Here is a 15,642-nt window from a genome sequence, read left to right on the forward strand (position 1 = left end):
CTCTCAAAGAAATTATTAAAATTTTAATATCATAGGCTCTTAAACTTTTTTTATTTTCAAACTCGTTTTCAAATTATGGGATTTTTGTGCTCAAAATGAGTATTGGAATCAATAGTCAGATTTTTTTTCTATTGGTTGTGATTTTTTATTGTTTTAAAATACTTGTAATTAATTGTCTAGCGAATTTTAAAAGTCAAAAATATATATTTTTTACGGATTTTTTCTCCGTGCTATGTTGTTTGGCCAATTTTTATTTCACCACGTTAATGAGGATTGGTTTTCTATCTCAATATTTTTTTTATCTAAACTTACTAACTATAGCGGTACGACGCGCCATCCATGAGATTCTCGGCATCCTTCTGTATGTCAACATCTCAAAGGCCTGTATTTTTTAAAAAGTGGCATCTGTCAGGGTCCATGTTTCTGTCCCATACAGAAGGATGCTGAAAACGTAGCATCGTAGAAGTCTCAGTCGGAGTGCTATACTGAGATCACGTGTGGTTAGGACTTTTTTCAATTTCAAGAATGTAGCTCTTGCTTGCTCCACTCTAACGCGAATTTCCTGTTTACTTTCACACGTTTCACCCAGATAGCACCCAAGATATCTGAAATGATCTACTCTTTTCCACCACGTCGTTGTTAATTTTTAGAGTTATTTTAGTTAGAGCCGTATCGAGCATCGACTTACTGAATATCACCCACTTTGTTTTTTTGTCATTCAATGTCAACCCCGCTCTAGAGCTATGCTGCAACTGCAAGTCTGTCAAGAATACAAATTAAACAATAGCGGTGAGAGCACACATCCTTGACGAAAGGATGTGTGCTCTCGATAATATTTTCAGAAATTATGTTTGTCATCGATAATATTTTCCTTTTTTTCTCTCTTTAGTTTCTTTATTTCCCAACACATTAGACACATTAGACACAACACTTGAAAGTTTCTTAGTAATATCGTCTTTAAATAATTATGTATTTTTATTGCTAATATTATATTAATATCGCTTTTTTCCGGGAAATTGGCACGGACAATGTATACTCATTATCATTATCAGGTTGTTCAATTTAATCTGAAAAATGATAAATGTCGGCTGCTGACTTTCTAACTGCTTCACGTCTTGCTCTTCTGGGTGATGGCCTTCTCTCGACTTTGATTTTCACCCTATCCTTAAGAATATTGTAGCATATGCTAAAAGGAGCCGCCGTTATAATTGGTTTTCGAGGATTATCTCCAGTCTAAGTGCAAGTAGTCTAAACAATGACCACCGAGTTGGCTTAGTAACGGCACCCGGTCCCTTTTCAGAACTGACAGCGATAGCGTGGGACTAAGTGTCATGGGAATGCATATCCGGGTACATGCCTAAACAATAGGGAAGTAACCGGACGTCGAAGATGCAGGGTTACTTCCCTATTGTTTAGGCATGTACCCGGATATGCATTCCCATGACACTTAGTCCCACGCTACCTGTCTTTTATAAACGAGTACTTGGGCATTCTGGATGGAGCACTGCCAGTGCGTGTATCTCCTGAATCATCAATAAATGCTGTGAAACGACTTTGGCCTTTTTTTGGATCCTCCACGCACCCCTACGCAACAATATCATTATTGAGTGTGCTGTCTAATGACTTGGGCTCTTTATTGAAGTCATCATTAGTCTTATCACTTACGTAAGAAAAAAAAATTCTTCCGTAATATTTTTAATTTCTTTAACCGATTTTGGAATAGAACTCAGCATTAAAACTTTAAATTTTATATTTACATTGTTGAAGTTTAACAAACAAATGTTATCGGAATATGCACATTTACACAACTGTACTTGAAAATTTTCTTTCGCTTAATATCTATGTATGTATGTACATACATACTATGAGCATATAGTCAAAATATCGATAAAGCCTATCAAAAATTGTCGATAAGGCGCAATGGATAGTAAATATTTCAATTGAAATCGGGTTGACACGCGATTCCATACTTTCGATTATTTAAAACAGTGGTATACACCCTGATGTAACATTAATTGTGGACCTCAATTTATGAACAATTAAGATTTTTTTTAAATTTCACTTGTGGTGGAAATTCGGGTAATTTAAATTGCATTTTTTTGATGCTTGAAAATAAAAAGCATATATTTATTTCAATTGATTTACATATTATTAATTATGATACAAAATAATGTACACATTTGATATTATTATGATTAATATTATCTTTATTGTTGTAGTTTTCTTTTTTAATTCTACAAACATGTGTTTTATATGTTTAAAACGTGTTTAGTCATTAGTCATCAGTGATGACTAAGCGGATCCACAGCGCGCCTTTCATTGTTCAAATGTTGTAAATGCATTTTTTACAAAGCATTTACAACAATTGAACAATGAGCGGTGCGCTGTTTATCCGTACTCTATTCATCACAAATTCATTTTCTGCAATGATGAGAAAATTCCCAATTTACTTCCGGGAAAAACGTTCCCTAGTTTAAACCCTATTTTCTATTTTGTACCGTTCTTGTTCAACTCTACTGACAGTTGTACTAACAAAACCGATCAATCGGGGTGAAATGTCTGAAGGGATCCTGATATTCAGTCGATAGATCGAGAATAGATTGTTTCTTGATTGCGTCTCCATCTGACTGAATCTTTTTACCTTTAGGTACACATATGTATATCAGTGGCGGACGGTGGGTGTTAATACCGGGTGTGCTGTGTATGCCGTAGGGCATAGGGTATAAAATTAGCAATTAAAAAAAAATACTCGTTTTGCATTACAAAAATGTTTAATTTATTAGTTATTTATACATAAGTTCAATGCGACGTTTCTGAGACATAAACTTTTCAATCACGTCTGCATAGAATGTGTCTTTCTGTTTTAATTCCACCAATAACTTTTTTTCTATTGAAATTAAGCTAAGGCCACATAATCTATCTTGACCTTGCGTACCTCTATAGCAAGTTTTTATTCTTTTCAGCGCCGAAAAAGAACGTTCTGCTGAAGCTGTACTGCTTGGTATCGTTAATATTAATTCTCCCAGCTTAAACACCTCTTTAAAACCAGATTTGAGGTTATTTTTTGTCATGAATTGTATTAATTCATGAACAGGTTTCTCTGAAAATTCAGAGCTGGAATATAGCACAATGAGTTCGTTTTTCAATCGAATATAATCAAACAGTGATCCATAAAAATCTTTTAATTTATTAATTAAAACATTTGGAAAATTTTCTTTATATTCGTCATATTTATCATTACAAAGAAGGTGGAAATATTCTAATTTGGAAAGTGAAGAATATCTACATTCGACTTGTGCGATTATGCTATCAACTATTTTGAAATATAATTGACGAAATGAAGTTTTATCTTCTACTTCTGAATAATGTTTTAATCTTTGTGGCCTACGATCATGATCATCATTTTTTTCATTTAAATAATTATTCCATAACATTTCAAAATTATTATCCCTTTCGTATTTCAGTTGCTGCAAAACATCATTAATTTTTTTACAACAATATAAAACGTCCGAAGATTTAGATTGAAGAATGTTATACAAAACATCAGTTATTCCAAACAGTTTTGAAAAAATTTGAAGAAGTTTAATTGTTTGAAAATCCTCTAAAAAGCCTAAAAACCCTCGTGCTTTTATAACAGTATCTGTGTCCCATAATTCACAATTTTCTATAACATGTCGAAAAAAATCTGTAAATTGACTTCTGTATTGTTGTACTGTGCTACTTAAACGAGATGTAAAATTCCACCTTGTGGGTGCTACAGAGGGAAGTCTTTTTGTCACAAATTCCTGTAAAGCGAATACTCTTTTGGAAGATTTTGAAAAGTATGTAGACAATCCATTTAAAGTTTGAAAAAATGATTTACTTTCTTTAATATCAGAAAGACCTTGCTGCAATACTAAATTCAATACATGAGCATAACAGTGTGTAAAAAGAGCAAAAGGATAAGCATTGAGGACTTTGGATTGCAAACCATTTACGTGTCCACTCATTACACTTGCTCCATCATAAGTCTGTCCAACCAATTTGTCTTGAATTTTAAATTCTTCAACTATGTTCACCACGTGACGGAATAGACCATTAGATGTTTTATCAGCACTAACGTCTGTAAAACTAATAAACCGTTCATGTACATTGCCTTTACATACAAAACGTAAAACTGTTGAGAGCTGTGATTTTGTCATTATATCTGAAGTTTCATCGAGAATAATAGCAACAAAACTTGCTGACTCTACTTCATTTTTTATATGAACTTTAATAACATGAGCGATTGCTTCGATTATGTCATTTTGTATACTTGGAGAAGTACCACGAAAGGTAGTAGCAGTATTTAAATGAGTATCTAAAACAGAATCATATTCTCGAAGAGCATTTAGATATTCAATGTAATTGCCTTTGTTTACGGAATTACATGACTCGTCGTGACCTCGCAGGGACAGTTCTTGTTTTCCTAGATAGATTATTGCGTTAATAATTCGTTTTAAAACATCTCTATTTTTATTTACTTGTTCATTATGTCGACTTATTTCGGCTTTACGTTGACTGTCAATTAATACGTCGATTCGTTGTTTGCCAAACATTTGTATGGAAAGAAATGATTGAACGTGTGCCTGCGATCCTTCGTGTTTCTTCAGTGCTGCTGTCAAATGGTTGAGATCAGCAAATCCTTCTTTGTTCCACACATTAATATCTTTGGAGAACAATAAACATGGCCAGCAGAAAAGTTTGGATCGAATTTCACAGCCTGTAATCCATTCGAATTTTTTATAATTTGAAACGCAAAAATGTCTAGTGTAAACTTTTGTTTTTTCTTTATGCAAACTGGATAAATTTGGAAGAGACGGACACGGTTTCCCATATTTAATTATTTTTAATTTTATCTCAAAACTTCTATTTGAAAACGGAATAGTTAAAATGTCTTGAACACTGTTAGCCATTATTAGTTATCAGAGGTATGACTGAGATACGAATGACCATAAAAATACGAATGTGCGAAAAAGTACGAGACCACGTGTCGCATCGCATTGGTCAATTGCCGACTGTTGCGCGGTGCTCTGAAGTCGTAGCACACCGTACGTCTTAATATCGCGAACAAACCTATACAAGCGAATATCCGCCTGCACACTCCAACCAAACCCACCAATTTGCTGCACGGCATAGGTATTCTCTCGTCGCGGCGCACAAACTACATACACACAACACGCTGCAGACTGCACACCACACCATACACGACCAAGCGCACGCGGTAAATACACCATACACATCAATGCCTGTTTATACAACAACACATTATTTTGTATTAAAATACTACTTTATGTGGTCTTTGGTTTTCACGGGTGTGCGCCGCACACCTAGCACACACCCAATATACGCCACTGATGTATATACTGATTTCTCGGGAATTCGAAGAAAACCAATTATGGCTCATATTTGTTGGTATATATAGCTGCACCAGAAGCATGTCGCGGTAGCTGTATAAATATAGAAAGCTGTATATATACAGAAATTGCAATGAGGCGTGTAGCCGCTCGAGGACCATCAAACAACGAATATGTCGAATTAGCGTTTTTAAATTTGAACAATTTGGTTTCACCCCAAAACTGGTGACCGCACCCCCCGCTTGCCTTTAGCGACGCTATTGGTCACAAGTCTCGTCAACTGCTATTGATAACGCTGAAACCAATTTAAGATCTTCAACTCGCTGGTGGGTTAAATTTGAAGACATATTGACTATTCTATCTTTCATTGTTTTAACCTCATAATATCTTCTTTGTTCTTAAACTCCCGAAATAGCTCTTCGGATGCATTTATAAAACAACTTTTTATGTATTTACCAACTGTGTGTACTTTTCTCTCTTAGCAATCTCTTGACTAATCACAAAACTTGCAATATTTACATACATAGTATCACCGACAGGATATTTGGTATTTAATTGAAAAGTGTCTCTTCAAATATGACTTCTCGTTATGCGCCAATTCTTCCTGACAATTTTAGAGCACTTTAGAGGACGAGCCGTACTTTGCCGACCTCTGTGTTATGGTATCCCATTTTCTGTATTAAATTAGCATCCCGACAAATTCTTTAGAATTAAAAAGTTATTTTTGGGAAGCTCGCGAAACACTAGCGAAGAACCACTAGTATGAATGTATGAATGTACATATTTCTGTATTTCCGATGGTTCGGTGATTATTCCGCAAAAAGCGATCTCGCGCACGTCACTAAAATCTCGATCACGGAACATCTACCACCCAAAAAGTCCATCAATCGAAAGCCACGCGAAATATTGTACTAATGAAAACTCGAGTACCAAATATTCCGCATTCGTGGTTATATTCGCAGATATTCCGTATTTTGTGGCAACGATTGTCGCGCAATCGCAATTTGTAAACTGTTTACCATTTCTGATAAATTTTTATCTATGATAATCTGCTTTAAAATTTAGTATCGGTGAACGTTGACAGATGCAAGACGGGTTGACGGACCCATCAGTCTACATTGAATTACTCATCAAGGTATAATATACCTATGTATATATGTATATGATTTAAATGTATTCGTATAATGTTCTGTTCATACCTAGTCGACACGTATCGGCAGCAGCAGGTAACCTGCAAGTAAGGACAGTATTCTTTGGTACATTCTATATGGACGTATTCATACTCCATTACTTTTTACTTTATCTATGTACGTAGTAACAATAGATGAAGTTTTGTGATCATGCGAAAATTCGAACTCGAGATTTTGACTGATTCGAACTCAGAATCGATTACTGATCACGTTTTCATGATCTAGAAAAAATTTGTGTGTGTCTGTATGTGTCTGTATGTGTCTGTGTGTCTGTGTATTTTGGGGATTTTATCAACACCGTTAGTCCTATCAAACCGAAACTTTTATCGACACGATGTAAATTTTTTTCAAATTTTTAAGTTGACCGGAAATGGTACCTCCCCTTATAGGTGTCCCCTTTTTTTTAAATTTTTGAATTTAATTATCTCCCAAATGGCTAACTAAAGCGGATTAAATCTTTTTTACATGTAATATAAATAATAATATCTATAACCTTATATTTTTTAAATATTTTTATCTGAACCGGAAGTAGTAGTTTTACTCTAGAGAAACGAGGTTTTTTATTTTTTTCTCAGAAACCTTTTAGTTTATTGAACTGAAATTTCATATCTAGAAGTTTAAGCGTAATAGCAAGCTATGGATAAAATTTAGGTAAGCATACCTTAACTGGAAGTGGCAGTTTACTCTCGTTCGATTTATCTTCCACTATTTTTTTCGACCCCTTTAACATGTGTGATCTTCACGAAAAAATACATGTATAATTCCTATATTAATTTGATCAAAATAAAAAAATCACTAAATTTAATAAACCGGAAGTGGGATTTTCTCCTCTTAGAAAGGTCAAAAATGTTGTCGCCTGGATCCTGTCCATACCCCTGAACGTATTAAGCTGAAAAATTATATTTGTATTCTTTATGTACTAACTTAGATTTGGTAACGTTTTGGTTAGAATTCGTAAACCGGAAGTAGTATTTTTTTTAAAAACAATATTTCATTATTTTATTTTGACCTTTTAAATTATTTTAAGCGTCTTGATATTTATTTTAACTTCCAGTTGTCGGATTTAGTTCAAATTTTTTATTACTTATAATCACTATAAATATAATAAAAATGAAGTATAAAGAAGATATAGAAAATTTAAAAGGTTAAAATAAAATAATGAAATATTGTGTTAAGAAAAATTACTATTTCCGGTTTACGAATTCTAACCAAAACTTTATCAACTCGTTATTAAGGTTTTTTTCATAAGGAATACAAATATAAATTATTATTATTATATACGGTTCGATGATCATTGGTCACAAAAATTCGTCACAAAAGTCACTAAAATCTCTATAACGGAACATCTGGCAGCCGAAAAGTCCATCATACTAACTAAAACTCGAGTGCCAAATATTCCGCATTCGCGGTTTTCATAGCAAAAATTGTCTTTGTGACCGCCGCAAAGTAACTAATAATCCAATTACCATTATATACATATGCGCATATTTTTACTATGCCAAAAATCTATCAGAACTATTAGAAAAATACCTATGTATATGCTTATTGTTGTTTTTTTTTAATCTTCTTCTTCTTCTAATGCCGAATCCGTATTCGGACGTAGGCGACTACCATGGGCAGACATCGTTTATGGCCCGTGCGAATTCTTCCCTATCATGGGCAAGCCGAAATAACTTTTCGAGACCGAGTCCCATCCATGACCTGATGTTCCGGAGCCAAGAGAGCTTCTTTCTCCCAAGCCACCGTTTGCCTTCTATTTTCCCTTCTATGATTGTTTGTAGAAGGCGATATTTGGGGCCGCGAATAATGTGGCCAAAGTATTCCATCTTACGGCGCTTCACCGTGTCAAGAAGCTCTCTCTTGTTTCGTTTCTTACATGCTCCTTCCACGAGATCTCCTCCTCCATCCTCCGGTAACACTACATTTCAAAGGACTCTATCCTGTTCATGGATGCCACTAACAGCGTTTAAATGTAAAATAAATTCAGTTGATTCATTAAGTGGTTTGGAAGATAATTGAATAAAAAAAGAGGACACCTATAAGGAAAAGTACCATTTTATGTAAACCTAAAAATTTGAAAAAAAATAAACGTTATATCGTTAAACATTTTTCAGTTCGATAGGACCAACGGTGCTCAAAAAAGTTCCCAAAATACACAGACACAAAATACAAATATACATATTTATTTATCTTAATTTTCAGAATATTACAAATTCAAGTACATATTACAAAACATACATATGTAGTGTTCCAGAGAGCATCATGCAGCAAGATAATACAATATCCGAAATGAGCGAAGAGGATGAATCGAATAGTACAATACAATCAGAAGCAGAGGACCGCCTTCATTTCTTTGTCGAATGGTTTGTCATTGAGATAGAAGCGACTTTAACTTGTCAATATAAAATTTTATTCGGAGATTTGCAAAAAGTTGGCGAGCTTGAAGAAGTACTTTGTGAAGTTCTCGGTGATGTGGTAAAATCTTTGGGACTGAACGCATTGAAGTCTCTGTTGAAAAAGTTTTTAAGAATTCCTTTCGGAATTCTTGAGAAAAATAAATGCTACAAATATTTTGAAATTATATACTACTTTCACAAACAAAAATCGGACGCAAGGAATTTGTTAGTCGAAATCGCCATTGAAGTGTTCAAAAGCTTCGAAATACAATTTATGGGGGTTACAGGAGATCGCATATATCAAGATGACATAAAAAACTTAGCGATGGATGCTGCTCAACGATTTTTAAATTTTACTAAAGAAAGTGATGAAAATCCTCCTTCCACATCAAATGATTTTCCGGCGAATAAATTGCAACCTCAAAATGTAGTGTTTGGAAAGTCAAAAAAAAAATTTGTAAACAAATTTAAGCCTGAGATAAGAAAAATTCAAATACGTTCAATTATATTTTCGTTTCCTATGCGTAAAAAACTCGGTTTTCAAATTTTTTATGGTAACAAAATCTGGAACACAGCAAGTTTATTCGAAAAATCAGGTATAGTAGACCGCGAAGGAAACGAAATCAAACTGTTCGCAAGAAATCAGTCAAAATGTGCTAAATATAAATTTCGCAGACCTTTTAATGAAGAAAACTGGAAGCTAAAATACAATGATACCGTCGAAGATGCCGATTTTAAGTATGACTACACTTTAGATGCCGATTTTTATAATCGACAAGAAATAATTTTAAACGACAAAATTGATATGAAGGATAATGATCTCGTTCAACGAAGAAGTTTACAGTTAATAAAGGAACTTCGTACGATTCTCAGTGATGGCTTGGAATCGGTCAAAGAAGAAATGCGAAAACACCATGAAGAAGCAATTAGTGTTTTGGAGAACGAAATGATAAAAATCGTTAATCGATTAAATAGTATAGATCGGAATGTTTCAGATATTAAAAATGAATTAAAAAAAGGGTTTGAAAATTTAGATAAAAAAATTTCAATAAAAGATGCACTCGTAAAACCAAAGAAAGAAATTAGATTCGGATCATTAGAACTCGTGAAATTTTACACCGGACGAGAAACGCAGTTGAAATTGATTCACGAAGTATTAACTGAGAGTAAAGAATCTGCAATATCACAGATAGCAGTTATTACGGGGCTTGGAGGAATTGGGAAAAGCCAATTAGCAGTAAAATATGCCATCGAAAACGATAATTATTATCACAGCATAATCTTTATTAATTGCGAGAAGAAAGAGAATATCGAAACATCCTTTAAATCTTTGGCCAAACAACTTGGCATTTCAGTAATAGAGGAACAAGAACAGCCATTACAAAACTATCTCAAAGAAAAAAGTTTTATAGAGATAGTTGAGAAGGTTTACGAATATTTCAAGGATGTCAGGCTATTAATGATATTAGATAACGTTCACACCTGCAGTTCCATAGAGAATTTAATCTTTAGATCTTCGTCCAAAAATAAGACGATTTCAACTTTAATTACATCTCGTGATCGGAATTTCTGGGAAGGTGAAACAGGAGTTATCAAATTAATCCCGTTAGACGTATTTACTTATGAAGAAGCAATGGTTTTTGGGAAGAAATATTTAAGCAATGAAGAAGAAGAAGAAGATGTGAAAAAATTAATCGAAACTTTGAGCAATTTGCCTCTTGCGATGAAGCAAGCTCTTGCGTATATAGAGAGAAAAAACAAAAACAATTTCTTGATGGGGTTGCAACCGGTCACGGCTAAAAGTTACTTGGAATTATATGAAAAGCAGAGCCATGTGTTGCTTGAACAAGGTCAAAATCTGACGATGGATGTTTATAAAAACACCGTAGCAACAACTTGGTTGATTACTATGAATACGATCAAAGAGAATACATCTTATGGAGAGCTAGCTTTGAAGATTTTCCATATAATGGCGTACTTTTCCCCGGAAAATATTCTCGTGCAGGAAATTTTCTCAGATTTAGGAGAAGAGAATATAATGCAGAAAGCTGTTATACTTTTGCACAATTACTCCATGATTGATTTAATTGGAGGAGTTGTTAGCATTCATCGAATAGTCCAACAGGTCACTCGAAATCATATAAAAAACATAATAAAGGAAGAAGAAAGCATTTTGCATCAGGCTCTGGAGCTCTTGAACGGTTCTGATTTTGAAGAACACGCTGTTTCCGTATGGGACCATTCTTCTAAATATCTTAAATTAATCGACGATTTTTTTTGCACATCAGAATATGGAAGATGGAGATACAATCCACTGAATTTATTAGCAGCATATAGAAATGACTGTAAAGCAATAGAAAACTTATTCAAAAGTTTAAATGAAGATGTTTATTTGGATACCTTTAACCAACAACGTCTTCGATTAGTATTTGAGAATCCATTGAGTGCAGCGGTTAGATTCGGAAATGTAGAAATTGTCGATTTCATTTACAAAAATACAAAACAAAACTTTTTCGAGATTAATGATTTAAGCCCACTACTGCATCTTGCAGCATTTAATGGCCACGTTGAAGTCGTAAAATATTTCCAGAAAATAATTATACCAAGTTATTCAAATTTTGAAAGTGAAGTCGAAAAACTCCATGAATGGACTTATATACTTGATTATGTGTCTTTAAATGGCCACGAAAATATCATCGAGATTTTAAAACCGATAGACAATGAAATTTATTCATTTTGTTCGTCCTTAATGAATGCTTTTTCAAAAAGAAATTATGATGTTTGTAAGACAAAGATTGAAAATGCTAGCAAAAAAAATCCAAGTTTATTATTATGGCATGCGTTTGGATCTGAAAAAAACACCTTATTACACATTTTTTGCGAAAAGGGAAATATTGAAATTGTCGAAATTCTCTTAAAATATATTAACGTTGATATTCCTAATTATCACAAACAAACACCAATATATTTTGCAGCAAAAGCTGGAAATGATGATATGATGTGTTTTCTAATGGAAAAAAAAGCCAATGTCAATAGCACTTTTTCTGATGGATCGTTACTTCACATTGCAGCCAATGCATGCAATGTAAATACCTTAAAAAAGCTCATCGAAAAAGGATGCAATTGCTATGAAACCAATAACTATGGAAATTTTCCGGTACACTATACGCTTAAAAACAATATTGATGCATTAAAATTTTTCATCAATGAGGGTATGAAGTTTGAATCTAATAAAAATAAAATAGCCTTACTTAATGATTTGATCACAACGCCATTCATAAATGAATATGCTATTAAAACGCTAGTGGTTTTAGGAGCAAATATTAACACTCTCAACAAAGATGGTTTCTCTGCATTGTCTCTGGCTTCATTGAAAAATCAATATGATTGCGTGAAAACTCTTTTGGAAAAAGGCGCTAAGCCTAACAATTTCGATTCTAATAATCCAAAAATTGCAATCCATGAAGCCGCAAAATCAAATAATTTGCAGATTGTAAAGTTATTACTAAAAGCTGGTGCTGCAAATAATGAATTGGATGAAAATGGAAATACTGCATTGCATATGGCTACTGGTCATGGAGGTAAACTACCAGTTGTGGAGTTACTAGTTCGACACGGATGCGACATTCAAGCCGTTAATACAGATGGAAAAACTCCCCTTGACTTGGCTACTTTAAAAAATAAACAGAGAATCGTTGAATTCTTCCATAAACATATGGGTAATAAATCCCTTGAGTAATTTTAATATATTTTTTTACGAATAAAAAATTTCGTCACATTTTATTTATTCGTTTAATTTTAAATAGTAACATGTCCTATTACTGTTTTATATTTATATAGGAATGATTTTTGAAACGAGCTGTATGTGTGGTTGGCCAACCTGCTAGGGATAAAGTGTGTGTGTGGTATGCATGGGAGAGACCGGATGCGTGTTGCTATGGTCACTTGTTGGAGAACAAGCCGGACGACATGTTATATAATAAGACTTGACCGAATCTGCACTTTTCACTTGGAATCCTTCACATCCGGAACCTACATTTATATTTATTTTTCATATTATTTTATCCTTTTTTCTTTTTTTGTTTTAAGTAACGACTTAGTAATGGAAAAATTGTAAAATAAATAAATGCTGCTCTAGTGTATTTTTTGTTGATGCATTTGTGATTAAATTGTGGAATACATACATACATACATATTTATGTGCATGCATATACATATATTGTTTTTAAAAATTATTTTTTTAAATAATAAGTAACTTTTTTAATTATGTAATAAGTAAGTTTTTAAATAAAATACTAATTAATAAAGTTGATAGAATGAGTTTATTATTTTGTCTTAATTTAATTATCATTTGAATTCATTTTAATGCGATCAATTTTTTTTTCAATAATCATAAGTAAACCCACATTTCGCTCCCGGGGCAAAGCTTAAATTTGGCACCTCCTCTCCCCCAAAAATTATATAATTTTTTTTTTCATATATAATACATGTAGGGTTGGAATTGAACGAAAGGCTGATGTATGGGCTATGGCTGAGAAAGAGTATGCTACTACTGATTGTGAGAAGGGGATGAAAAGGGGTAGAGATGTAACAGTTAGTCGCAGTTGGACCTGCGCTCCGCGCGGTTGGTCGCTAAACCTCCGCACGTATCGTCTTAATAAACAACATGACTGAAAACGCACGTGTTTGATCTTCACCTAAACCGCCACATCCCAGCCGTGGTCATGAGCAGCGTCATCTGTCAGGAATCTCTACCATCATACATATGTACATAAAAAAGCAAATTCAAATTTTTTGATTGAGTAAACGATTTATGTTATACATATTACTGTCAGGAAAAAAGACATGTAGTCTGAAGAAAATATGTAGTTCCAAGAATTATAGATGTGGTTCCATACTAAAAAATTTCATTATTGGCTCTGATTATACTCCAAGTTCAATTGCAGTATTTCATGATGGTCATATATGTATGTAATTATTAAGAAAAATAAATGCAAGGCTGTTGTGGAAAATATTCTATTTGGTATAAAAGATCCTTGAATAATCCTGATAGAAAATCATCAAATATTTAATAAATAGCTTCTTACACATGTAGATATTAATCTAATATATAATTTCAAAAGAGACTTTGTGTGTTTGATTGGTTCGTAGAAAAAAACAATGAATATTCAAATAAATTAAAATAAAACTATTCAAATGAATTTAATGAAATGTTTACTATTAGATTGGCCATGTTTAAGCGGTTTATATTACAAATACCGAACGAAGCCGGGTAAAAACACCAGTATACATATTATATATGTACTAAAGGTATCTAAAATTACTGTATGATTTTATTTGTAATTTTAGTAGAGCCCTCTTGTGGCTAATTCTCAAATCACCATATCGTTTCGATAATGTCTACAGTAGATTCCTACATACATACATCATCATCAGGAGGTTCAAGAGCAACTTTTGGATAAACTCTGATAAGCGATTCAGTCAGTTACTCTGGATAATGGTTTGTGTTTACGTTTGGTTGCAGCTGTCATCTTTATCCATTTTTGGTGATTAGTTATTCATATCTACATATCTCATTTTGACAGTTTGAATCGATACGTTTTCCCAAATTATTTCATATGATTTTGAAGCATCAAAAACGTTTTTGCCGAATTTCGTTTACAAATTTCTATTTATAATTCTGTTGTATAAACAAGTATTATAAACTGTTTACAAATTTATATTAAGTGCATATAAGAGTATCCTCAATGTTTATAAATGGATTAATTGACATTTTGGTTATTTGTGTTGGATTGATTATTCTGTTACGGGGACAAGTAGGAGATGGTATAGAATATTATAGTCACAGATTTTGTCAAATGATTATATTCTTTAATTAGCAGTAAATATAAACGAGATTAATGTACAAGTTTGTATTACAAATTACTAGTCTCGAAGTGCTAGTTAGGCAGTTTAATTACAAGTGCCTTGTAAGACTGTTTGATCGCAAGTGATTAGTTAGGCTGTCTAATCGCAAGTTACTAGTAAGAGTGTTTGATCGCAAGTGAGGTTCAATAGATCTAACATGAGCATTTATACACAAAAGAATGATAAGTTTTTACCAATCACAGAATTTTGGTAAATAACAAAGTGATTAAGATACAGAGCAACATCCGTGTGTAAGACAGTTTTAATATTTGATTTATGTATCCTTTGAGAGTATCGAGACATTTTTGAGTAGATACACAATTTATCATAGAGATAAATAGTGATAATAATATTTGAGAGTTTACACGGGTCGTGAGACAAAATGCAGCTATAGCAATAAAGATTATTTAAAGTAATACTTTGGATTTCAACAGGTCATTAACTGTTTCGTCTTATATAACAATCGTGTTAGAAACTCGTATAAATTATAATAGATAAAAGTTAAGTAGATAGGATTGAACAGAATAGTTGATTGTTTGTACAGTGTGGAAGCAATAAAGATATTGAAAGTCTCATAAATAATGAGGGATAACTTTAAGAGATAACATCATAAGTAGTTAAAAATGAAACGGATGTTCAAACTTAAGGTTAAAGGGTAATGTAAAGTTTAATAAACTTAAATGTTAATATAAATAAACTAAATGTTAAACGTTAAGTTTAATAAACTTAAAGGTTAAAGGGTAATGTTATGTAAAGGTATTGATTTTAATGATT

General features: G+C 33.0%; 2 protein-coding genes across 4 annotated transcripts in view; one reads left to right on the forward strand and one right to left on the reverse strand.

Moving 5' to 3' along the window:
- The window catches only part of LOC143917399 (uncharacterized), a 557,584-nt gene that overhangs the window by 411,496 nt on the left and 130,446 nt on the right, over positions 1-15,642 (reverse strand). The gene's annotated exons all lie outside the window — the stretch shown is intronic.
- On the forward strand, positions 6,439-12,737 carry LOC143916511 (uncharacterized). Of its 3 annotated transcripts, none has more exons than XM_077437648.1 (2): positions 6,439-6,510; positions 8,768-12,737. In XM_077437648.1, the coding sequence occupies exons 1-2, from the start codon at positions 6,460-6,462 to the stop codon at positions 12,698-12,700; spliced, it is 3,984 nt and encodes a 1,327-aa protein (XP_077293774.1). In that variant the 5' UTR covers positions 6,439-6,459; the 3' UTR covers positions 12,701-12,737. The 3 variants fall into 3 exon arrangements, with proteins under 3 accessions (XP_077293774.1, XP_077293775.1, XP_077293772.1); XM_077437649.1 differs by having other exon boundaries at positions 8,812-12,737; XM_077437646.1 differs by having other exon boundaries at positions 6,486-6,612.

This window comes from Arctopsyche grandis, chromosome 9 (genome assembly GCF_051622035.1).
Source record: "Arctopsyche grandis isolate Sample6627 chromosome 9, ASM5162203v2, whole genome shotgun sequence".
Taxonomy (NCBI): Eukaryota; Metazoa; Arthropoda; class Insecta; order Trichoptera; family Hydropsychidae; genus Arctopsyche; species Arctopsyche grandis.

What these genes read in the sequence shown, in the direction of transcription:
- LOC143916511 (XM_077437646.1), top strand. Translation starts at nt 6,547, where the DNA reads ATGTATTCGTATAATGTTCTGTTCATACCTAGTCGACACGTATCGGCA. An exon ending in CAGCAGCAGGTAACCTGCAA is followed by an intron (nt 6,613 to 8,767) that starts GTAAGGACAGTA and finishes CTTAATTTTCAG; the next exon opens with AATATTACAAATTCAAGTAC.